The sequence below is a fragment of the Mixophyes fleayi genome, chromosome 3 (assembly GCF_038048845.1).
Source record: "Mixophyes fleayi isolate aMixFle1 chromosome 3, aMixFle1.hap1, whole genome shotgun sequence".
Taxonomy (NCBI): domain Eukaryota; kingdom Metazoa; phylum Chordata; class Amphibia; order Anura; family Limnodynastidae; genus Mixophyes; species Mixophyes fleayi.
In genome coordinates, this window is record NC_134404.1 from 72,627,134 (window position 1) to 72,654,098 (window position 26,965).

A 26,965-nucleotide genomic window follows, 5' to 3' on the forward strand; every position below is an offset into this window, starting at 1 on the left:
AACTGGTATATTTCTGTGTTTTACTGGATTTTTTTTTAGATATAGCAAAAACATAGCATTGGTTTCATGAAAATGGTTGTAATATATTTGTTTTTATTGAGTTGCATTTGGCAATAGTGATGGATTGTAGGAGATCATCAAATGTCAGTTTTTACGTGACTTGTTTGCGTTTGGCTTGTTTACTTGACTATTTTTTTTTACTTCCTCTGCTTCATAGTTTGCAATTTGCTGACTGACCCATTTAAGGTAAATATGAACCTTAGTATATACCCCAAAATTATCTAGTCGTCCACATCCCTCTCCCCAGCTCACTAACCCAATAAGAAACCAGGTGTCTCCAAACGTGGTGACCATGGGCCCCCCACTGTCTCCAGTGCAAGCGTCCTGATTGTCCCCCAGCCTTCCAGCACATATCATATTACCAGTTACAGGGTTCTGCATGACTACGGAACAATTATTATGGGGAACTATCGGGACCTGTATGAAGCTAAGTATATTAGTGCGGTTGCGAAACGTTTGATCCTGGTTGCCCCAGCCAGTTACTATGGTCTCGGTGCCCTCTACTGTCAAATTTGTTGTAGCAAGTCCATGGCTTGGTAGGCAGATGGGCAACACATACTTGTTATACACAGCTGGCTGGTAGAGACGCAGTAGGGCAATGTCATTATCTATAGTCTTGGGATTGTATTCAGGATGCCTGATAATCCTGGACACATAAATTTGCTGCTCCGTTTCTTCCAGTGTCCGACGGTCATATTCACCTGTAGTGCGACATGTACAGAGAGATACTTAAATGGAGACTATGATTCCGAAAGATGATGGCAGAAAATAGCCTGTTGTCAGTTTAGTATTGCTAATCATTTTGTATGCAATTTTTAAATCATACATTTCTAATAATAACTGAATTTATGTGCACCAATTCCACTGAAGACTAAATCAATATACAGAGTAACATAGAGGAGCATCTATTTGGAAACACTCCCTGAATGCGTATGTGGACCTGGCATACATTAGGGTTACAATGAAGACACATGAATGATGCCTTTTGATTGTGGTTGAGAATACTGTCTCTGGCACTGTTCCACAGGCTCAGTTGGGTCTAGATCCATAGACTGAGAAGCCAATGACATACGTATAACATCAATATTGTGCTATGAGGATGGTGCCATTATCATACTGGAAGATTTTGTTTCCATCAGGAAAGAAATATTACAATATGGAGTGAAGATCACTTGGTACCAATAAGTAGTGATTAGCATTGACTGTTAAGTTAATGAGTGAACTCAAATCATGCCAGGAAAAGGCACCACATAACATTACGGAACCACCATTGTTGGAAAGAAGCACTGAGGGCTTTAGAGTTATTTAGGTTGATGCCACACATACAACCATCGGTTGGTTGAGAACATGGGGAAAGATGATTGATATCACATTATGACCTTTATCGAAGGTATTCCATTACCTGTGGTCTGTGTACTAGTTGACTCAGCTCATACACTGCAACCAATATGTGCTATATTACTCTATGGAGTTCCCATCAGATGATGAAACTAGTTGCTTGCACCACAGGCTGAAATTTGTAGTCAATTGATCTGCCTAGTTGTTTGCCCGTTCTGCATATTATAATCCTACAGTATGCTCTACTAACATGTGGTGATTATGTTTTTCCATGCTAACATCAACATGAACACAATTGCTTGTAAAAAATTAGAAAGTTGATGTCTCAGTCACTGAAGCAACTGACAAATGTGCCCAGCTATCACCCTTCTTTCAAAGTTACTGGAATCTCCTCTTGCAGCCATGCTAGCCATAGTTACAGGCAACCGGTGCCATCCAGCATTTTTAGACATAGAGCGCAGACCATGTGTGGAACCCTGTGACATGTGTGGAAGCACTTGATTTCAATATGCTTGGAGTCCCTCATTTACTCAGGTATTTCCCTTCTTTGTTAATTATCTGTAGGTGCACCTAGCCCACACTCTGCAATTAATGCCCCTGATCTGCTCAGTGCCTCCTATTACAAGAAACACAATGCTATGGTTATAGCTATGCTGCATACCTTGCTGTGTGTTAGATTATTCCTTGGTCTACTTTCATAGTGGATTCTGTGCTTATTATAAATAATATTGGTGTTCTGCAAATTGTGACTATATATAATAAATGTGTTTTAAACATACATCTATAAGTAACCTGTTTCTTTGGCATTTGCGTTGACATTTTTTTGTATACTCTTATTCTTTAAGATATATTTTGAATACCAGCTTTCACTGGGCATTAACTAGCGTAGATAGCTGGCACTGAGAACTCAGATCAATGAAAGGACCGATGGGAGAGTGGGATGTACACCAGTTTGCATAGTGTAAATTGCACAAATTCGCACTCTGTATGCCCACAGAGAGAACGGATGCATATGTGTGGAACGGGGGATAGAAGGGGTGTGCAAAAAGTAAGGCCGTGTTCACACAAATGCATCTCATGCAGACCTGCAGAAACATGCATCTATACCTGTTAGAAGTATCTTTGACCCTTCTGGAGGGCAGGTGCCAATACACATTGATGATGATAACTAGGTGCATATACTGTCGATGCGGAGCCGGAACATCTAAGCATATGGCCAGACATACTCTATTTTTTTTTTAAAGATTAATTTACCCCATATTTCAACAAATTCGACATGAGAGCCAAAATCTTTAATAACCATTACCCTTCATGTACTTTAGAAAGTCACAAGCCTTTTTTGACAATGACTTGTGTTTCTCTGTGTTAATCCTTGAAGAGTAGTATGTTAAACCCTTGTTTGCAAGACAGCAATGAGATAATCTTTTAAAGCCTAGGTAGACTTGTGCTAAATTGTAACGTTATATTTTGGTGTACTGGAGAGCAGCTTTAAAAATAATCCTTTTGTGGTGGATATAAGACTGTATGGACCATTGATGCCCGTTCATTTCTGTAGCCTGGGTGAAAGGTCAGTGTAAGACTGAGCAGTAAGAGTTATTAACCTCCTGCAGTCATACACAGGTCATGTAGGTAAGTAACATAGGGGGATATAAATTCTTTTAACATAGACTGTGGTCTGCGGCTGCCTTCTCTGGAGTAGAATGAACAACATAAGTCAGTGAAATCTATATGATGTCAGGCAAATGTAGTGCTAGTCAGTATCCTGCTGAAAAATGAAATGATTGACAGTTACATGAAAAGAAACATACCAAGACGCACAAAGAACTTTCCCTGCGGTCCGAAACAATGTGCTGCAGTTAGAACCCATGACGGGTGAATCAGAACTCCACCACAGTGAAACTTCTTCTCATGTAGTATCAATACCTGCAAGCACAAGAGGAAGCAGAGGTGCTGCTGATCAGACACAAAGGAAAACATGCAACTAGGGTTCATTGTTATCATTACTGTTATCACCACAGCGATAAACAACTATGGACAGTGGGGGAACAGCTGCCGTGAAAAACTGTAACATGAAAGGTGGTACCATTATATGCACAATCAGGGCCGGTGCTAGGGTCCGTGGCGCCCTGGGCACATTTACAAAATCGGCACCCCCCGCCCGGCACATTTTCAAAATCGGCGCCCCCACCCTGCACACTTGCAAAATAGTGTGTAAGTGTGCAGGGTGGGGGCGCCGATTTTGAAAATGTGCGTCTTTTCTTACCTGCTTCTAACTTGCCTCCTCTCTGCTCGTCTGCTCCCCTCCACTCACTGACACTGTTGGGCCGTCATGATGATATCACACCTGACAGTCAGTGAGTGGAGGGGAGGAGACGGAGCAGAGAGGCGGCGGTGGTGGTGAGCAATAGTCCCTCCCCCCCTCCCTGTGGATGTATGTGAAGCTGTGCGGCGGCCGTGAAAGGTATGGTCAGCGGTCGCCGCACAGTTTTAAAGAAATTTTTAATCTGTGGCGCCCTGCAGGCGCCCACCAGAGCCCGGCGCCCTAGGCAAGTGCCTAACCTTGCCTAATGGGAGCGCCGGGCCTGTGCACAATAGCCAGAAAGGTACAGCGGGTGACTAAGGAAGTGTCACAGACAAGAACAAGGCTGTAGCTTCAGATAAATAATATAATGGATGACGAGGTTGCCATGTTCTTGCAAATTTTATTTTCTCTGCTCCCTCCATATAATGCAAATTAATTTTTTACGGATCCCTCCACTTCCTTCCTATGGGATGACTGCTAAACAAGGTCTCTTTTAGTGGACAGATCATTGTGATCATGGCGACTGCAAGCACATATCCTCTCATACTCCACAACTTATTACAGTCAAGTGATTGTTTGTAACACACACTAGTGGCCACAGTCCCATTAACATTAAAGATACCCTACCGGGTAGGTTAAAAAGAAAATCTCCCTACCCATTGTCCAATAACAGCCCCCCAGCAGCCGCTCCATGCGGTCATTATCCCCAGGGCTTTATCGATTGTCCCACAGCCAAAAGCCATGGACTGTGTGAAGCTATATGTTAAAGCAGAGTAGCGTGAGAGCCTCAACTGCTAGATGCGCTTCAACCAGATCCTACACATAGTAGTAGCAGTAACTGCACAGTTGATAGATCAAACAAACAGGAGAGCTCCTATTTATGAACACTATAGAGAGGGGTGTGCTACTGCACAGACAAATAATAAGCCACAATCGTGGCAACTTCTTATTGGTCCACCTGCTCACACACCCATCTGCAGCCATTTTTAAATGGTGAAAGAAAAAGATTTGCAGGTGCCATAGTACATGAAATGGTTTAGTGTGCAGTTCCTGGGGTTCCACTAAGGGGAAGCACTCAGTCAGCGGGAACTGACTGAGACAGTAGTAACACTGGTTTAAGCCAGCCTAGATTTCCCTCCATGCTTTATATATGAAAACTGCATTCCCTGGGTTTAGCTTAAAGAAACATGTATAATATGCTAATTATCAATTAATTTTTTCGCTCAAATCTTAGGTCAGCGTTCACCCGCCGGAGCGATATAACAGTGTATTATCATCACCATCATTTTTATTTATAGTTGTGCATAGTGTGGAGTTTAGCCAAAAACAAATTGCTTTCGGTGCAGAAATATAACATGAGACGAAAGAGAGAGGGTATTAATCCCAAAGGTTTACAGTCTAATAGGGAGTACAAGGAATACATGAGGTACAATAGCATGTGTTAAGGAATGGCCCAGTCATATTTTAGCATATAAGGTTGAAATTTTGTCATGTGGTTAGTGGGCAAGCAAAAAAGCTGCAGTATCTGGGCATAGAATAAAAATGCTGTACAGATAGCACTAAAGGATTATTCAGTATAATGCCACCTTCTGAAGTTGTGATTTGCTCTTGTTGTGACACCCTCCTCTCCTGTCACAAGCTTCAGCCTATATGTGATTGTTGTCAATTTATTCCTCTATGATTCCATTATTATAGAGATGTACTTACCTGCCAAGGACTGTCTCCTTTACGTCCTTTCTTTGCTCCCGTGAGACGAGCTGAATAGTCAGAGTTGAAGATTTTCATTTTGCCACAAGGAAACTCCACTGCAAGACATCAGAACACAGTTTGGGCCAGTCACATACAGAATTGAGAAAAATATAAAACACTGGTTAAAGGCTGAAAGCTTAGATAGAGGCATGATGCACTGCAAAGACTCAAAAAAAGTAAACAAAGAAAAAGAGATAACCCATTAGTCCTGACATCAATCTAAAATTAAGTTAATATATGATCTTCAGTCAAAATAAAAGTTCATAGAAATCTTTAAAACAAAATAAAATATAAAACACAACTGTAAAAGGTTTCTCAGCATTATAATTGCATCAATCACAAATATTATGAACAGACTTGGTATCAATATAATTGGACATATCTAACAAGTTTAATGAGTCTGTGATCAATTATGAATTATGCAACACTTCAGGCAAGAAAGAAGGATATTGAGGAACCAACCAGGGTCCACTTCAACAATAACTTAGACCAAAGATTCCATACACAAACACTGATTTAATTACATCCAAAGGTTAAATTGTTATTTTTTCACAGAGAGGATTTGCCAGTGGTAGTCACATATAGTCCTGCTGGACCCCAACAGAGGGTGAGGCTGATTCCTCAAGGCAATTAGGCACTATAACCGATAATAGACCCATGATGCAGGTTCCCCAGTTATAGGGCTATATTTATTTAGCTGCTGTTCTGAAAAACATCCATTCTCGGCCTATCATAGGCTAGTGCTGCTAGCGGCCTTTCTGGCAGAACCCCACACTGCCCCCCCCCTCTCCGATTGATCTTGTATATCCGTTTAAAAAACACTGGAAACATCCATGCTGATAATCATCATCATGAGCACGGATATTTGCACCAGACCTCCCCCATTTACTGACAGTCGTATCTGCAGATCTGCCTGAGCCACATTTGTGTGAACACCCCTTTCTATACTCGGGCTGCATTTGCACGCTCCTTCCCTTTCCCTTTCCGTTTCTCTAGCCTTACAGAGGTGCAAGTGGCACTTTGTGAATTCAGCCTGTTGACGCAAAGCCCACAGGCACAAGTTCTCAATCTGCATCAGGCCCTTTATGGATATGCCTAACATAAGGCTTTGTTACTTCTTTCTAGGAATAGACCACCACTCATAGATTAGAGATAGCAGAGATATGTGGCAGCTGCATTGTGAAGGCTTCCAAAGTTTATGGATAACAAAAATAAAGGCATTGTAAAAAGGAAGTGCTTCTACCTCTATGACTAATATAAATAAATATTTTCTTTTGTGAGACAAAAACCTTCACACACCTTGGGGGGTATTCAATTGTGAGCGAGATCGGTAAAATACTCGCGCTCAAAAAATATTACCGTTAATACGGTAATTACTCGATGAATTTCAGCCCGCAGCTCCCTGAGCTGCGAGCTGAAATCCAGCGAGTAAATTACTGTATTAACGGTATTTACGCGCAATATTACCGTATTAACGGTAATATTTTTCAAGCGCGAGTATTTTACCGCTCTCGCTCACAATTGAATACCCCCCTTGTGTTTGTTTTCTGTGAAGACACATAGGGGCTCACATAGAGGTGGATATATGCCACTTTTTTGTGTGTGACATGCATTTAAATACTGCGGATATGCACCAAAAATGTGAATGCATAAATACACCGATCAGTTACAACATTAAGACCACCTGCCCAATATTGTGAAGATCCCCCTTGTGCCACCAAAACAGCTCTGACCCGTCAAGGCATGGACTCCACAAGACCTATGAAGGTGTCCTGTGGTATCTGGCACCAAGATGATAAAAGCAGGTCCTTTAAGTCCTGGAAGATGCCAGGTGGGGCCTCCATGGCTTTGAATTGTGTTTCCAGCACATCCCACAGATGCTCGATCGGATTGAGATCTGAAGAATTTGGAGGCCAAGACAACACCTTGAACTATTTGTCATGTTCCTCAAACCATTCCTGAGCAATTATTGCAGTATAACAGGGTGCATTGTCCTGCTGTAAGAGGCCACTGGCATCAGGCAATACTGCTGTCATGGAGGGTCTCTACTTGGTCTGCAACAAAGTTTAGATAGGTGGTACGTGTCATAGTAACATCCACATGAATGCCAGGACCCAAGGTTTCCCAGCAGAACATTGCCCAGAGAATCACACTGTCTCTACCGGCTTGCCTTCTTCCCATAGTGCATCCTGGTGCTATCTCTGGCCCAGCCATCTAGCCATCACAATTTGACCCTTGTCAAAGTCACCCAGATCCTTACCTTGCCCATTTTTCCTGCTTCCAACACATCAACTTCAAGAACTGACTGTTCACCTGCTGCCTAATATATCCTAGCCTTGACATGCACCGTTGTAATAAAATAATCACTGTTATACACTTTACTTGTCAGTGGTTTTAATGTAGTGGCTCATTGGTATACATATAGAGTTATTTGTGTATAGTTGACTTGTGTCTCCTTACACCTCGATGGCTGTACTGGGGCGGGCAATCAAAGGGTGAGTGCAGTGCGGGTGTGTTCACGTAATTACGGCACCGTTATATATGGACACATCCGAAGATATGCTTTTAAGGAGGCGTATGTCTAGCGTATGCTAGATGTCTGGTTCAGCATTATCTGATAATGACTATGAGCAGCATTACCTAACCACTTCTAATTGACTGAGTGCATAATGACCCCTCCAGCTGCCACTAGTTAAATCATTTACGGCAATTTTTTTTATCAGTTGTGGCCATCTATTCGCAATACTTACTTGACGTTTCTATTTGAACCTCTGCAGGAAAGTTTCCCATTTGACTTTAAAGGGAAAAGCAACAAATGTTTATATTTAATTTGTATCTAACTACATTTTATATTGAAAATGCGATTCGCATTTATTAATAACTGCCTAGACAATATTCTTGCTTACGTATATGACACTTTATTACATTATTATATTGTGTACAACTAACACTAATAGCCGTATCTCTACTCTCTCTCTCTTTGTATAACAAAGGCTATTGTTCTTGAGAATACATCTGACAATATATGCTTATAAATAATTCCTTTTTTTTTTTACACGCGTCTTTTCCTAATTTCGTTCGGAGCGCAAATGTGTCCACTTCTAAATGAGCCCTACAGGGCTTTATTTTGGTAACATATTGGAATTCATACATTACAATCATAATAAAATGGAAAAAGCATAAAAAAAAATAAAAGTACCACAAATTGTAATTATATAGTTCTCCTGATTATATGGAAACCAAATATATTTGCTTACTCAAGTTCTGATGCAGTTATAGGTGTAGAAATACAAGTAATTTTCTTAGAGTGGGGGTTAGAGGGGTATACTTATTTTGGAGAGGGTTAGAGAGGCATACTTATTTTGGAGGGAGGTTAGAGGTGCATTTTTTTTTTTACTAGGACCTTAAAGAGTTACAGGAGACTCCAACAAGTCTTCCCTATTTCAACAAATATAGATTTATGCTGGACTGGATCTAATTGTAACAAGTAGAGCAATAAGCATTAGATCCATTTCAGAATTAATTAGGAGGCCTGATTCAGATTCCTTGTGCAGCTACCTGGGCCTCTCCCCTTTGATGGGAGTCCAGTTAAACTGCCTTTTAAGTGCAAGGTGCATTCAGTTGGTTTGCTTAGAGGGGACTATGACTTTGTTGGTGCCGTACACAGTTCTGTCTGTCTCTCTGTACGATGCTCACTCTTTCGTTTCATGCAGAGTCGGGGTTCTTCTTCACTGGGCCTCCCTGGACTCATGTTTAAAATGTGCTATACTGTGAATCCATAATGCAGTGCACCAAGAGAGCACAGGAAAGTCAAAGGAAGACAGTACCCGGCAACTGTCTAAGATAGGAATGAGCATTTAGCAGCCAGACAGCCATGAGGTCGGCGGTATAATCAGTAATCGCTTCAATACTTGAACCAGTAACATTTATATAGAAAAGGATTTAACATGCATAGATGGAAAAGTGCAATAATATGAAAAAGACATGTATTGTCTTCTAATAGATGATACCCAAATTTATCTATCCTCTCCTGATCTCTCGACATCTGTGTTGTCCCGTGTAACTGACTGTCTTTCTGCCATTTCATCTTAGATGTCCTCTCGCCAACTCAAACTCAATCTTTCTAAAACAGAGTTAATAATATTCCCACGCACCAACAAGAACATACCTGACATTTCTATCTCTGTTGATAACAGGACCTTAAACCCCACCTCTCAAGCTCACTGCCTAGGTGTAATCCTTGACTCAGAACTATCCTTTATTTCTCACATCGACTCTATATCTAAATCATGTTACATACATCTAAAAAAACATTTGCAGAATACGCACATATCTTACACAAGACACTGCAAAAGCCTTAATTCATGCACTTATCATCTCCCGCATTGACTATTGCATTTCCCTCCTTACTGGTCTTCCCCAAAACAGACTCACACCCCTATAATCTACTTTGCATGCAGCGGCTACATTGATTTTCCTTGCAAATCGTAATTCCTCTGCTGAATCACTCTGTCTCTACACTGGTTGCCTGTTTTCTACCGAATCCAATATAAAATACTTTTACTAACCTACAAGGCCATCAGCAAAGCTGCACCAATATACATCTCCTCTCTTGTCTCAAAATATCTCCCAACTCGGCAACTCCGTTCTCCACAAGATCTGCGTCTCTCATCCACCCTCATTACATCCTCCCATTCCCGATTACAGGACTTTTTTCGGGCTGCACCCAATCTATGGAATTCGCTCCCTCCCACAATAAGACTCTCCTTTGGTCTACAAACTTTCAAGCGTTCTCTAAAAACCCACCTCTTCAGACAAGCTTATAATATTCCTCAACCACCCTCTTAACCTCTATACATTACCCTATTAACACCCGTTACACAGTTCACACAAGACAACTACCCCCTGACCAAAATTTCTGTGTGACAGGATCATTTAGCTTACGAATCACTTTTTACATTTGAAGTCTGGCTGAACTGATATGCAAAATGTAGACTTAACCTCATGTATCAAACTCCTATTGTCCCATAGATTGTAAGCTTGCGAGCAGAGCCCTCTCACCTCTTTGTCTGTTTTACCCAGTTTGTTTCTTACTGTATCTGTTCTCAATTGTAAAGCGCTATGGAATATGTTGGCGCTATATAAATAAATGATGATGATGAATAGAGCTTCAGAAAAATAATGAGTAAGAGCCTTCTAAAGAAAATGTGTAGAACGCAAACTGCATGGAATGTGAGTGTACGTGCACCCATAATCCAAGTGAATTTAAGATCCATTTCCATTTGAATCTGGGTGTCACTCACCGGACCGTTAATTCCACTGGTTCAAGACCTAGGTCTCTCTCTGCCTGTCTTGCGCCGCGGCCGCCCACCATCTTGACCAGGGGTCTGCGCATGTGCAGACCTATAGGACTGAGAAAACCTTGTTCCTCTCCTCATTGGATGATTAATTATTTCTTACTATTTAAGACACCTGCTGCCCTACTACCTTCGCCTGTTCTTGGTCCTCATTCCTCCTGAGGTATCAAGGAGTTTTCTTCTCCTGTTCGTGGTTCCTGTCTGCTGTGGATGCTTACTTGTCATCTGGACAAGTCTCTACTCCACGCCAGTGGTAATACCTGTCAGTCGCAGATCGCTCCATGCTACATTGTATCTTACCTGCAATCTGGACAAGTCTCTACTTCACGCCAGTGGTAATACCTATCAGCCGCAGATCGCTCCACGCCACCTTGTATCTTACCTCAATCTGGACAAGTCTCTACTCCATGCCAGTGGTAATGCCTGTCAGCCGCAGATCGCTATATGCTACCCTGTATCTTACCTGCATCTGAACAAGCCTCTACTCCACGCCAGTGGTAATGCCTGCCAGCTGCTGATCGTTCTACGCTACCTTTTATGTTATCTATAATCGGGACTAAGTTTCTACTTTGCATATGGGGTAATATCTGCTAGTCGCTGACTTCTCTGCTACTTTGTATCATTGGCAACTTGACTAAGTCTTCCTCTACGGCAGTGAAGTATCCATCTGTTACAGTTCATCCGCATACTAAGTACTGCTGAACTTCTCATTCCCAGTTACTACTGGTCTTCACTCTTGCTGTGTCAGTACAACTCCTACTACTCAGAGACTGTCTACTCTCCTGGCATTCCTCCTTCTACCCAGCTCAAGGAGGTCCTTGCTTTCATCGTGTATAGCTGTATCCGTTAATTTACCATACTCTCCAGGGGGCTGCGACCTGCACAGTGGAAGCCGCAAAAACCCATACTTCCTTGCGGAAGTTCTGGGTCGAGACTCCTAGTGACCGTGACAGTAAGAACAGGCCATGACGGACCCAGCTTCGGAACCAACAGCTAAGGATTTACTGCAACACCTGGTGTCTCAGGTGGAACAACAAGATGTTCGTCAGCAACAACTACTCCAATGTTTTCAGTTCCAAGTCTCTCGGGTAGACTCCTTGCAAACCGCACCTCCGGTGATTTCTCATCTCCCTGAGCCACCCCAGCCTCTGCTCCACACCTACCTACTCCTTTAAAATTTAATGGAGATCCAAAGACTTGTAGGGGCTTTCTCAATCAGTGCTCCATTCATTTTGAACTCCAACCTCAAAATTTCCCTACTCATCGCTCTAAAGTGGCTTCCACGATTCCTTTATTTTCTGGACAGGCCCTGGCATGGGCCTCCCCTCTTTGGGAAAGTGATGACCCTCTTCTGAAAGATAGTACCGCTTTCATTGCCATATTTCGAAGAATCTTTGACGAGCCTGGCCGTGTCATTTCTGCTGCATCTAGCATTCTCCGGTTGCGTCAGGGATCCCGTTCTGTAGCACAGTATGTAATCCAATTCCGCACATTTGCTTCTGAACTCCAATGGAATAATGAGGCTTTAACAGCTGCCTTCTGGCAGGGTCTTTCCGATAAGTTTAAAGATGTGCTAGCTTTGCAAGAGTTACCCTCTGTTGGCATGCTACTATGGATGATACCATAGGTGTGCAGCAGGAGGTCTCAGATAAAGAATCACCTCAGGAGTTACCTTATATTCAGACAGAATGAGTCTTGAGATGTATATCTTCTTTATATAGTACTAAGTACCAGGATCAGTATAACAACAGCTTTCAGTAATAGCTTCTTAACATAACATATCAGTAACATGAGCTGCTCAGCTCACCTCCTTTTCCCGGAGAGAATCTTCTAGAACACAGAGAGTTGAGACAGGAAAAATACAAACAAGTACATGCATATACAGCAGACAAACAATACACCTCTGTATGAATACAGCGCCATCTGCTGACCCTCCATGGTAACCACATGCATATAAACAAACCCATAGTCTGTTGTACATATTTCAACACCCTCTTCCTTGGATGCCTTAATATCTTTGTGCAACCGAGTGGACATGAGATTTCGAGAGGGAAACTCTGAAAGGGAGTCCTCATCTAAGACACCTGTCCGCTTGGCATCCCGATTTCGTTACCCTTCTCCACCGATAGAACCCATGGATTTGGGACATTCCAGATTAACCCCGTAAGAGAGGGAACGACGGTTGAAGAATAAACTTTGTATCTATTGTGCTGATCCAAATCATATTCTGAATTCTTGTCCCAAAAATTCGGGAAACGCAAGGCCCTGTTCTGGAGAGGTAATGTTGGGGTCCCTGGAATCCTCTCCATGTCATATGGATTCTAAAACTTGCTCTTTTGCTGTCACAGTCTCAACTTCTACTAATTCTTTTACGTCTCAAGCACTCCTGGACTCTGGAGCGGCTGGGAATTTCATCTCGAACTTCTTAGTATTTCAGTGGTCCCTACCAGTGATTCCTTTAGAAAAAGCCATTGTCATCACAGCCATCGATGGGTCACAAATTGCCAATGGAACTATCACTAAATGCACCATCCCCCTATCTCTTCAAGTTGGGGCCTTACATCAAGAGCAAATTTCCCTTTTGGTCCTCCCGGCTACCACTAGTCCTATCGTCCTTGGCCATCCATGGCTTCAGCTTCATTCCCTGCAAATTGATTGGAGCTCTCCGCAAGTTGTATCCTGGGGCCCAGCTTGTCATCATAGATGCATGACTCAAGTTCTTCCAGTGAAATTGAATAAATCCTCTATGGATCCTCTTTTACCTGGCCTTCCTCCACAGTATGCTCCTTTTGCTGATGTATTTGACAAAGTTCAGTCAGAACATCTTCCGCCTCACCGGGTCTGGGATTGCCTAATAGAATTACAACCTGGCAAAAATCCCCCAAGGGATCGTGTATATCCTCTTTCGGTACCCGAGACCCAGGCAATGTCCGATTACGTTAAGGAGAATCTCCATCGTGGATTCAATCGGCCATCTACTTCTCCCGCAGGAGCGGGCTTCTTTTTCCTTAAGAAAAAAGACAGTTCGTTAAGACCTTGTATAGACTATCGAGGTCTTAATGCCATAACCATCAAAAACCGTTATCCTATCCCCTTGATCACTGAACTCTTCGACCGCATCAAGGGAGCTCGGATATTTACCAAGTTAGACCTCCGCGGTGCTTACAATTTGATCCGGATCAAGGCCGGAGACGAATGGAAGACAGCTTTTAACACCAGGGATGGACACTATATGAATATCTTATCATGCCATTTGGTTTGTGAAACGCCCCAGCTGTCTTCCAGGGATTCGTGAATGAGATCTTCCGGGACCTGCTGTATGTATGTGTCGTTGTCTATCTAGACGACATACTGATTTTCTCCCAAAATCTCTTGTCTCATCGACAACACGTTGCAGAAGTTCTCTCAAGGCTTCGGGAAAATCTACTATTCTGCAAATTGGAGAAATGTTCCTTCGAATTATCTCAAATACCTTTCTTGGGATATATTGTGTCTGGAGTAGGCATGGAGATGGACCCCGAAAAAGTGAACGCAGTTCTGCATTGGCCTCTGCCAACGACGCTCATAGCTATCCGATGCTTTTTGGGCTAGGCTAACTATTATCAACGTTTTATTCAAGGATTTTCCACCATTGTCTCTCCTATAGTTGCTCTTACCCGTAAGGGTGTTAATACCAAACAATGGCCTCCTGAGGCTCTCCAAGCATTCGAGTTTCTCAAATAGGTGTTCTCCACTGCTCCCATTCTTCAACAACCTGATGTAACTCTCCCGTTCTTCCTTGAAGTTGATGCCTCTAATGTCAGACAGGGGGCCATTCTGTCTCAGAAGTCGGTGCAAAAGAAATTTCATCCTTGTGCCTTTTACTATCGAAGTCTACTACCTGCAGAAAAAAAATACACTATTGGGGATAAGGAGCTATTGGCTATCAAAGTAGCCTTAGAAGAATGGAGATACCTGTTGGAAGGAGCTCATCATCCGTTAACTATATTTACTGACCACAAAGTCTTCTCTATCTTCAGTCAGCTCAGTGTATGAACCCCCGACAAGCAAGATGGTCACTCTTTTTCTCTCGCTTTGACCTTATCATTACCTTCAAACCAACTTCTAAGAATAAAAAGCCGGATGCATTATCTCGGGCGGTTACTCCGTCCTCTGACCATGAAGACTATATGGATCGTCCTATAGTTAATCCTAAATGTGTGAGTCTAGCTGCTTCTTCTGCCAATACTCCACCTTTTGGGAAAACCTTTGTACCTCCACTTCTTCGAAAAAAGATCCTCTCATGGTATCATTCCTCCCATTTTGCCTGCCATTCCGGAGTGTGGAAAACATTGGAAATTCTCTTTCGAAGCTATTGGTAGCCTACCATCAGAAGGGATATCAAAGAATTTGTTGCTGCCTGTGATATTTGTTCCCAATTTAAGTCTTCCCGTGGAGCACCGGCTGGGCTGCTTCAACCTCTACCCATTCCTTCCAAACCATAGACCCATATAAGTATGGATTTCGTCACTGACCTTCCTCCCGGTAAAAAATGTAATACCATTTGGGTGATCGTGGATAGGTTCTCTAAGATGGCCCATTTTGTCCCTTTGATAGGCTTGCCTTCATCTCCTACATTGGCAGACCATTTTATCAAGGAAATATTTCAAATTCATGGATGTCCGTCTGAAATCGTGTCGGATAGGGGAGTGCAATTTGTCTCCAGATTTTGGTGTGCCCTTTGCAAGACCTTGGGTATCCGGTTGTCATTATCTTCTTCATACCATCCTCAATCGAATGGACAGACTGAGAGAATCAATCAAGATCTAGAAATTTTTGTGGGAATTTTTTCTTCAGCCAATCAGGACAATTGGGTAGACTTACTCCCATGGGCTGAGTTTGCCGATAATAACACGTATCATGAATCCTCTTCCAATACACCATTCTTTGTGGTTTATGGTCATCATCCGTCTCTCCCAGAATTTCCTTCCTTCCCTCCCACCCAAGTTCCTACTGTTAATGTATTATGCCGGAGATTTACTTCCATTTGGACTCAGATTAGGTCCTCCCTGGAGAAGGCACCCTCGAGATATAAATTCTTTGCGATTAAAAAGAGGTGAGCAATTCCGGCATTTAAAGTTGGAGATCGTGTATGGCTTTCTACCAGGAATATTCGCCTGAGGGTCCCTGCCATGAAATTTGCACCACGTTTTATTGGGCCATATAAAATCACTCATGTGATAAATCCTGTCTATTTCAAACTGTTGTTGCCCAAGAACCTTCGCATCTCCAACTCCTTTCATACTTCGTTACTCAAGCCTCTCATCATCAACCGATTTTGAGTTCCTTCATCGACACCTTGTCCAGTCCAACTTCAACAGGAGGAGGAGTTCGAGATCCCTCACATCCTTGATTCAAAAATTTCCAGAGGGGTTCTTCGCTTTTTGGTCCATTTGAAAGGTTTTGGTCTGGAGGAGCGCTCTTGGATCCGTGCTGATGATCTCAATGCTCCGGCACTCCTGAAGAGGTTCTATACCAAATATCCGGGCAAACCCGGTTCAAGTGTTCTGAGCCCACCTTTAAAAGGGGGGGGTACTGTCACTCACCGGATCTTTAGTTCCTCTTGTTCAAGACCTAGGTCTCTCTCTGCTCTGCCGGAGCCTGTCTTGCGCCGCGGCCACCCGCCATCTTGACCAGGGGTCTGCGCATGTGCAGACCTATAGGACTGATAAAACCTTGTTCCTCTTCATATTGGATGATTATTACTTCTCACTATTTAAGACACCTGCTGCCCTACTACCTTTGCCTGTTCTTGGTCCTCATTCCTTCTGAGGTACCAAGGAGTTCTCTGCTCCTGTTCGTGGTTCCTGTCTCCTGTGGACGCTTACCTGCAATCTGGACAAGTCTCTACTCCACGCCAGTGCTAATACCTGTCAGTCGCAGATCGCTCCACGCTACCTTGTATCTTACCTGCAATCTAGATAAGTCTTTACTCTACGCCAGTGGAAATACCTGTCAGCCGCAGATCGCTCCACGTTACCTTGTATCTTATCTGCAATCTGGAATAGTCTCTAATCCACGCCAGTGGTAATACCTGTCAGCCGCAGATCGCTCCACGCTACCTTGTATCTTACCTGCAATCTGGACAAGTCTCTACTCCACGCCAGTGGTAATACCTGTCAGCCGCAGATCGCTCCACGCTACCTTGTATCTTACCTACAATCGGGACAAATCTCTATTCCACGCCAGTGGTAATACTTGTCAGCCGCAGATCGCTCCACGCCACCTTGTATCTTACCTGCAATCTGGACAAGTCTCTACTCCACGCCAGTGGTAATACCAGTCAGCCGTAGATCATTATATGCTACCCTGTATCTTACCTGCATCCGGACAAGCCTCTACTCCACGCCAGTGGTAATGCCTGCCAGCTGCTGATCATTCTACTCCACCTTGTATGTTATCTTTAATCGGGACTAAGTTTCTACTTTGCATCTGGGGTAATATCTGGGAGACGCTGACTTCTCTGCTACTTTGTATCATTGGCAACTTGACTAAGTCTTCCTCTACGTCAGTGAAGTATCCGTCTGTTACAGTTCATCCGCATACTAAGTACTGCTGAACTTCTCATTCCCAGTTACTACTGGTCATCACTCTCGCTGTGTCAGTACAACTCCTACTACTCAGAGACTATCTACTCTTCTGGCATTCTTCCTTCTACCCAGCTCAAGGAGGTCCTTGCTTTCATCGTGTATAGCTGTATCCGTTAATTTACCATAATCTCCAGGGGGCCGCGACCTGCACAGTGGAAGCCGCTAAAACCCATACTTCCTTGCGGAATTTCCTGGAGAAGACCAGCCGCTGTGTTAGACACTGCGCCACTGATGAGTAAAGCTCTATCTGGTAAATTCTGGGTCGAGACTCCTAGTGACCGTGACACTGGGTATAAGTACATTCTGCCTAAATAGTACATGTCCTATATTAACAGGCAGAACGGACTGCAGGATACACACATGTATATGTGCAATATCAAGTCCCATTAGAACACATGCAAAAAAACCAAAACAATTATAACAGAAATTACAAACTCATAACATTATAATTATATATATATATTTTAAAATGTTTTCATTTTTCTTAGATGAAATATATAAATCAGAATTTTCTTAATGCGTACAATGCATACAATGCATTTTTATAGTTTCTCTTCCTTGCATAAACATTTTCTTTCCTATCCCGTAGCACGCATACATGTAGTTTATAATACAAAGACAATGCCATGACAGTTATCACTATCAGTCAGCACTTCCACCTGCCATGTAGCTGGTGTAAATTATACGGCTAAAGTCATGTACTTAAGCGAAACCCAGACCTTGAATCACCCACATCTGGATTGGCACTTCCTTACTGTACATTGCCTATGTTCATCCAACACTTCCCTCCCCTATTTCGCCTTCAAGTCATAGGCAGTGGTGTCACTTGCGTTCAGACATGAATTACATGCAATTGCCTTCATTGGCAGAATGTCCATTCCTGACCATGCGCAGAGATATTTCACGTAAGATGCGGCACACAAAGGGACTTATGTACAAAGATGAATCAGGCCCACAAAGTCCAAAAGTAGTGTCATTTAAAATCAGTGAGAACATGACAATAGATGGTGCAAGTGAGGTATAGGAACTTACCAGCCGGCTTACAGCTGTGGTAGTCATCATCCAGCTGGTACCCGGAGGCACAGCTGCACAGACGTGATGTACTATTCTCAGCCTCTATGCAGAAGTGACTGCAGCCTCCATTATTCAAGGAGCAGTTGAAGTGGGTGACTTCTATACATGGGGAATAGTAGGTTATAAAACGTGTATTATAATTGTAGTAAAAGCATCTTTTGTACAACTGGCTACTGACAGTGCTTTAAGAAGGATTCAAGCATACTCTGTATGGTTTTGGCATGTTTAAGCAGTTGTACGTGCAAAAATATACCATTTAAAAAAAAGTTCAGCTCTAATGTAACATGTTCATGTTACGTTTTCCATACCTCAATTTACCAAAAATTAAATTGTGAGAAACCTACACAAATAATGTCTCCGATCTGCGCAAACTCCACCTTCAACCAAATATCCACTTTACGGAAAAGACACTACTACTTTCCAATAAGCCAGATCCCTTTGCAGATCCGAGAATCAGAAGTATTGGGAAGTATATGGCAGCACAGTGGCCTATTGGTTAACACTTCTGCCTCACAGCACTGGGGTCATGAGTTCGATTCCTGACCATGGCCTTATCTGTGTGGAGTTTGTTTGTTCTCCTTTGAGAACCTTTGTCTCCTCCTCCTTTGTTTGCGTGGGTTTTCTCCGGGTGCTCCGGTTACCTCCCACACTCCAAAAACATATTGCTAGGTTAATTGGCTGCTATCAAAATTGACCCTAGTCTCTCCCTTTCTGTTTGTGTGAGTGTGTGTCTATATTAGGGAATTTAGACTGTAAGCCCCAATGGGGCAGGGACTGATGTGAATGAGTTCTCTGTACAGCGCTGCGGAATTAGTGGCGCTATATAAATAAATGGTGATGATGGTGATGATGATGTATACATTTGATATGTCTCTCGTGTTTCTCTATTCCCAATATTAGTATTTTTCTATTCTAGCCCTTTGTGGATAATAAGCATTATGTTTATTCAGTACAAGCACCTGAGTAAAAAATATCAGTGTCACTTAATAACTAGGACAATTCTTAAAGAGTACCTGCCACCTACACAGACAACATGTAGCTAAATAAATGTTGCATTCACTGTGTATTACAGCTATATAATTTCTTCTGACTGCACTTAGCTAACATGCCAGCATGACGTTAGTCATCTTCTGGTAAGGTCTGAGATGTTATGTACTGATGATATTGAATATATGGATGTGGTCAGGTCAAAGTGGGGCGTTACCACACACTCTGGGGGCGTGCCTAACACTTCTGAACCAGTAAGAAAGCCATAAGTCCCTCCCCTAAAATCTAATAACATGTAGTGCTGCATGCACCAGTGGCACGTGTGGAGCGTGGTAGTGAACAGTTCATACCTCCCAATTCAGTCCACTGGGATAAAGGTGCTGACACTCAAGATGGCGGGAGAGACCCAACAAATCGGGGCAGTGACTCTGTATTTGTGACATACAATGACTTGCTACATATTTAGTGGTCACTTGTGTTGGTTGTTTCTCTACTATTCTACATGACTCCACACACAATGCTTATGGGGATGTAGACTATTCATTTACTAGGAACAAGGGACATCACTGATGTACAAAGTGGAGGCAGACGTTTTGTGAATTGAACCACACCTGCCTCAGTGACTAGTGAATTGTTAAGTTGGATTTTTAGTTTGCGACGTTAGAATAATAAAACGCTACACATAAGAGTATGAATGCAACAAAGTAGACCTTTGTCTTACTCAACATGTGCAAGTATAATGCAATAAAGACAGTTATAATGTAGATGAGCTTGAGTCTAATTCTTATGACATAAAGGCGAGGGTGGAGAAAGGGGAGAAAAGTGTGTGTGTGGGGGGGGGGGGGGGGTATGTACAGGTCTAGACCACAGCCAATATCAATAATTTATAGGAAGAGACAATAAATTGAAAGACTTATGGTAGGTAACCACATGACTTTAGATTGTAGAGTTGAGCAATACAGATTTGGGAAATAATTAAATTGGCTTCGGGCCCATCCTGTCACGCATGGCCCTTGTGAGACTGGTAGTGTATCATTTATTGATATAGAGATTGGCTCTGGCCTTCCTTAAAAAATAATCATAGTATCCTGACCTGTTCAAAAAGATCACTGCTGTTGTGGAGGTAGCAGTTGATTTTTTTTCCCCATGGCCACAATGTGCCAGATATAGTTTCTGAGAATTTTTGGCCAGTAAACGCTTGGCTGCGGCCCAAAAAATGCCATATTAATTCTTAGGATGTTTGTCAAAGTCTTGGGGAGGGTAATATAGAATTAGGGTGTATGTTAATGAATATAGGTTCAGCTTATCAGATGATAATTTACATTTATGAGTGAGTAGTTGTACAGTAGGAGCTCTAGAAACTCACCCTGAGAGCAAAGTTGTCCTTCCCAGCCCTGTTGACAGACACAGTCAAATTTCCCTATGCCATCCTTACAGGCACCATTTATACATGGACTAGAGAGACACTGATCCCCATCTGAAAGACATGTAACACTCCATTACTTATATTGTCCTACACATATAGTACGTTACATGTCCAGTTTCATCATGAAAACACTTACCAAAGTACGTTGCCCAAAAGTTAAGCTAGAAATAAAAGAGGAATATTAAAATATGAACATAATGGCCTTCAGAGAATTACTATTGAAAACAGGTCACTTCTACTCTTATTTGTCTTACAGTGGCCTCCCGAGTCTCAAATATCTCATTAGCCTCCTCTAGGTCACATCTCTCTTCATAGCACTCTCGCTCCAGTGATCCAGGTTTCATCTCCTCCAGGAATTGAGAATTGGCACGTTTTTTCACTTTCAGCACACGATTTGCATCCTGACCACTGGAAAAGACTGAAAACGAGAGGTGGTAAAAGTAGAGGTTGGTTAATTTATGTAAAGCTTTTTTCCCTCTGAATTTCACATCACACATTACATACTTTTAGGGCACTGATGTTGTAGCGAAAGTAATTTTCAGGAGGGGGACAGGGTTCATAACCTAGTGCAGCCTTTCAATAATGCCCAAAAGACACGTTTCACAAATTGTGATGTGAACCCAGGACCCTTCATTAAATCCCATTTGTTTTGTACTATCTAAATTCTCTTTTGTAAATCTCTTTATTCTAATAATTTGCAAACTGTTAGTTAACTAACCTCACTAGAATTGTACGACCTGCATGGCCAACTGCTTGACAGATACAATTCAACATATCTTAAGGGATATTGTTTTATTATATATATATTTAGATGTAAGGATATGCCAAAGGTACTCATTTCTGTAAATTAGCTACAACATAATCTCCTCATGAACTTCTTCATTTATTAATAAGCTTCTATCCACATCCTGCACCTAGTTCTATGTACTAATTGATTCACATATGATTCTGTGAGGAGTATTGGAGAATATGCATCGTTAGTGGTCCTTGACAACTGAATGTCAGAGATGCTGCTTTAAAATGTCTCCAGGGTGCATTTTTACTGCAGGTGTATTGCATATTTTGAATGTAACACATAGTGTACACCACTATATATAACTATTAGTAGATATAAAGAGATGCACTTACTTGAGCTAGTATAAGCAGGAGGGATGACACTCAGAATAAGGATCCACCACATCTTACAGCTCAGTGAACCTGCAGGCATACAAGTAGAAAATGACACATGCTTACTATGAGGGGGGGTTCTATAAAAGTAGAGCAATCAGAAAGTGGATTAATGCAATATTCTATACAAAGAAAATCTCACCACTTTTATCTCTGGTTTATAATGAGAAAGTGATGACGTTTTGTTTTTTTAAAATATTTAAGGACTGTTTACCTCCATATTCTGCTTCCTCCACCTTTATAGAATTCCCCCAAGTATATGTAATTGTGACAGGATGGACCGCCTATGCCACCCTGTCTGTTGTTGCTGGGAACCGGCTGGGCTTACTTTGCCATCGTTCCCAGTCGTTATCCCAAATGCGCCCCCTCACTGCAGTAGGAGGGGCTTACAAATGCTGCCACCACTGGATTCTTTTACCGTCATCCAGAACCGGGTTTCTTCTGGATAACTGACGCTGCTAATGTACCCTGTTACTGGATCAGGGTTGCTGTGGATGGGTCCCCCCTAGTCTATCACACTGGCCAGAGCTGCTGGATAGTGGGCAGAGTGGTGGTGCTGGGAAGCTGAGTCCAAACCTCAGACAGCCGGAAACTGATTAGATTTTGAGTCTAATCTGTAGGCCACAGGATATTCAGCATGGAAGACGTTTTCAAGCAGGTCTTTGAAGCAAGTGATGATTATTTCCAGTCACACTGATTGAAGGTATCATTGATCAGGTCAGATGGAACAAGAAGAACAATTTTCATAACAAGACAGTGCTTTCTATACAGATTTGGACACAGTCTCAAAGGGTAAGCCAGCCCCCTTGAGGTCTGAGTTTATTTTAGAATCAGGATGTAATTTGTTTACCCAAACATGGACTTACATGCAATGCAAAGCTAACAATATTTACACTTTTCTGTAATATTCTAAAACTTGCTGTGATTTCCTGCATCTTGTTTTTAGATGCAGGAATTCTAGTAGCACGTCTAATTAAACCTTCCTGTGCCTTCAGGTGCTGGACCCTCACACATGAAAAGGTCTAATTAACATAAGATTAACATGAGTCCTTTCTTCAGACAGTTGCAGAATACACATTCCCAAAGAAAGGTACAAAACCCCAAACAAGTCATTTCCCCACATCAGGATACACAAAAGACTTCCTCCACAAAGGCTTATCGTATCAGGTATATACCTCAGAAATCATGCATTTCCTCTAGCAAGGTTAAAACAAATGAGTTTCTTCCCTGGTCTCAGAAATAAACATTTCCTTTACCAAAATATACACAATATCAAAAATAAGTGCATTTGCAATTATATAAATAAGCACCCTGCGCTATTTCCCTTAAATACATTTATACCATAAGTTAGTTATAAGTGATCCAGTCACAGTAATATTCCTCATCAGTTACAGTTAATTTGGAAATGAAAATAATTGTTTTATTTCATGAAAGGGTATTTGTGTATCTGTATAGAATGTTCTGCAAATCTCAGCAAATGTCTACATTGTGGATGTGTCTCCAAGAAGATGTGCACCTTGGTGTGTGGTAGAGGGCAAATCTAGGCACAGCGGAGCAAAACTAAGACATTGGAGTCCTTCTTAAATGAGGTCCACTATGTGCATGACAGTACGTTGGTGGAACAATTTTGTTATTGTGTGATCTGGGTACAAAGATTAAAAAAAAAATTCTTTTCACATTGTGTTAATATCCAGTGTAAAAATGTGTAAAGCTGCAAATCTTAGACAGACATAAGGCAGATAAATAATATCAAATTACATTATAAGCATATGTACGGGTGCAGGTTCAACTAGCCACTACTAATTAATTCACATGTTATTCTGTGAAGAGAGCTGGAGAATACCCATAGTTAGTGGTCCTTGAAGACTGGGTTTCAGAGACATGTCTCCAGATTGCTCATTGCATTATTATTTTTACCAGTGTTTCTGACTAGTATGAAAATAGACAGAAAAGTGCCAGGAACTAAGCAAGAACCATCATCCACGGCATATCTACTGTGATATTACGAGACAGAACCTTTTTGGCCCTAACAGTGTTTAAACTTAATTATCATCTGCACAGGCGCCAGTAACAATCAGAACTCTTATTCCCTGCTGATTTTCACCTGGACTTCAAAAGCATAGCTTGTCTTGATGCCTAGTTAATGCTAATAGTAACCAGATCAGTTATTATCCTGGACATATAAATAGTGTGAACATTTCCCAAAGATTGCTATTAGTGTTAATAAATCATTTGTATTTTTATATAGTACTGTTTTTACATTTGTATTTGATTGATACACAGTGATTTATTACCACCTCTCAGTTGTTACCCTTTACTGAATATCTAAAATGTAAATAAAATCACTGATTTCTCCCTGTATCAGTACAGTGCTATGGGAGCTGGGAAATATAGTTGTTTTCCTGCTTATCGAAATATTTAGTATACATTATTGTTTTAGTCTATTACATGTATGTGCACATATGTTTACATTATAACGTTATGGTAGTGTTATTTATGCCTTTTATATGTTAAGTTGTAATTGTTAGTACAGAGCTAAAAATACACTAGAGTATAAATTATACGTTCCTAAGTTACATGTTTACTCAATTCATATAATGTGTGACTTACGGTTCATCACTGCATGGATCCAGCAGATGAAAGCCTGGAGCTGTCACTAGACTTCTTGGGTTTTGTAAGTTTTCATACAATTTACAATTTGCTTGGGGACTTTTCTTTCAGCCATAAAATGGTGAATCCAAATTCTGGTTAATCCATAACCTCAAATATTGACTCTGTGTGTGCTGTCCCTCTTTGTGCAAACAAAAGGCAGTGTCCACAATATTGCAACCCTGTGTGGGACAAGATGAAGCCAGGCAGTATATACCATACACCGGCCCTGAAAAGTACATAGAGTTCACAAATTAATGTAACTGAGAGGCGAAAAACTGAGGCTGAGCTTAAGGCTGTAAAAGACGGAATAAAATTGTAAAAAGAAATATATAGGACATTTACCAACCTGTGTATGACTTCTACTAGACAATTACATTGGAAATTCCTCAGAATATGGGACTCTTTTCTACTACTTTTCTAACTTATACAGTCAAATATACTGTAAGGTGCTGTGTAAATTGTGTAGTACCATATGAATGTAAAATACAATTTGTTCATTTTCTTTGAATCAAATCAGTTTTAGATCATTTTTATATACAATATAAGAATGGGAAAATAACTTGCAAGACATAAAAATAAGTAAAATATGTTTAATAATGGTAAATGTATTTCTCAGCTATTTTAGGCTATTTGATCTGCGCTTTTATATCAGTCTGCAATTTACCACATACAGCTTACAAATATTATGACCGCTGTACAGGGTCGGACTGGGTCATGAAGGGCCCACAGGGGAAACCAATGGTTGGGGCCCTTTTAATGACATTTAACTCTTCAAATTGGTGTAGGGTCATGGCCAAATGAAAAATATATATTTACATTACACAATTAAAGGGAAATATGCAAATATGTGTAAAAAAAAATGGAGACATGTATTCTTAATCCTACCTGTAATTACTGAATATCTGTGACCTCTTGATTCTCAGTCTGTGCTGCTGGATTCAGGCTTCTCTGGTCCAGGGCCCCTGATGCAACTCAGTTCCTGCCATCTTGCACTTTCACCTCTCTCTGATCACCGACTTTTCCAAATGATCCAGTTCCTTCTTCATTTTTCAGTCCTTATCTTACCTGAAATTTTGCCCTCCGTTGCCCCTGGCAGTATGTGTGCATATATATAAATATATATATATATATATATATATATATATATATATATATATATATATATATATAGGACTGTAGACACAAACTGTCCATACAGTTGGAGTAAGTCAACTCACATTTTCAGAATTTTGCTTTAATTGTCTATCTCAAACTGATGTTTGCTACTTTTGTAACATGAATCTGTTTTTAAATTTTGTAAAAGCACTTTCCAATGCGTCGCCTTTGCACTCACCGGGCCTGAGTTATTAAGGAGAGGAAAGAAAACTTTCCTGTCCCTAATGACTCGGTAACTTTGCACCTTTGCAAAACCATGTTGCATTGGAGGGGGAGGTGAATTTAAAATGGGTGGACAGATTTATAGTTGGGGATAGGGCCTGTGTTAGATCAACTTTAAATTTCAGTGTAAAAATAAAATTATGAGGAATTTGTGTGCTACATGACAAAAAAAGCCAGTATTTTTTTATGTGCAAAATGATAAACTAATTTGCACCCCTTGCATTGTAACATGATTTGCCCAGGATGAAATGTACTCCTTTTTTTTGCCTTACTCTCCTTAATGACTCAGGCCCACCAATACCAAACCATAAGAAACATAAAACTATTAAATATAAATAAAGTATGGAAACAAAGTAAAAATTAATTATGAATATTTATATAATAGTAATAATAAATAACTCCCCAATATTAACAAAATGACTTTGAGTTGGACCATGCGCAGACCCAAAGGGAAGATGGAGAATGGCCGCAATGGAGGATTGCCGCAATGGAGCGCGATGGTCAGCGGGGAGTTGGTAAGCGCGCAGGGCTTCGGGAATGCAACCAAAACAAATTTTACTTTTAATATTTCTGTTTTTTAGTTTTTTTTTTACATTTTAGTTTTGACATTTGTAACACAAAGAATACAAACGAGAGAGTCACACATTGATAAAAACATGGTAACAAAGTCCAAAACCGTTACCTCGTGTTTAGAGAGATGAGACATACGCACTAATAGAATCATCTGTAATTATTAGGTTAAGTAGGCTAAGGTATGGGAGGGCTACAGGAAAGGAAACCTGAGTAATTTATAGTTGGTGTGTGTACAAAGTACACCTTTAAGGAGATGAGATATGATAGAGTTGTC

The 26,965-nt window shown here is 41.3% G+C and overlaps 1 protein-coding gene across 1 annotated transcript; it reads right to left on the bottom strand.

The window, feature by feature from the left end:
• Positions 1–24,801, bottom strand: LOC142143698 (vitamin K-dependent protein C-like). The gene is made up of 9 exons (XM_075201754.1): positions 24,700–24,801; positions 22,051–22,119; positions 21,177–21,340; positions 21,059–21,083; positions 20,863–20,973; positions 18,468–18,608; positions 5,408–5,505; positions 3,207–3,321; positions 1–761 (listed from the first exon to the last, which is right to left on the bottom strand). The coding sequence occupies exons 1-9, from the start codon at positions 24,704–24,706 to the stop codon at positions 145–147; spliced, it is 1,347 nt and encodes a 448-aa protein (XP_075057855.1). The 5' UTR covers positions 24,707–24,801; the 3' UTR covers positions 1–144.
• Between the last annotated feature and the right edge of the window lie 2,164 nt (positions 24,802–26,965).

Coding starts and splice junctions, on each gene's coding strand:
- LOC142143698 (XM_075201754.1), bottom strand. Junction 21,341..22,050: donor TCCTGCTTATACTAGCTCAA/GTAAGTGCATCT, acceptor TCTCGTTTTCAG/TCTTTTCCAGTGGTCAGGAT. Junction 5,506..18,467: donor CCACAGCTGTAAGCCGGCTG/GTAAGTTCCTAT, acceptor GATGTCTTGCAG/TGGAGTTTCCTTGTGGCAAA.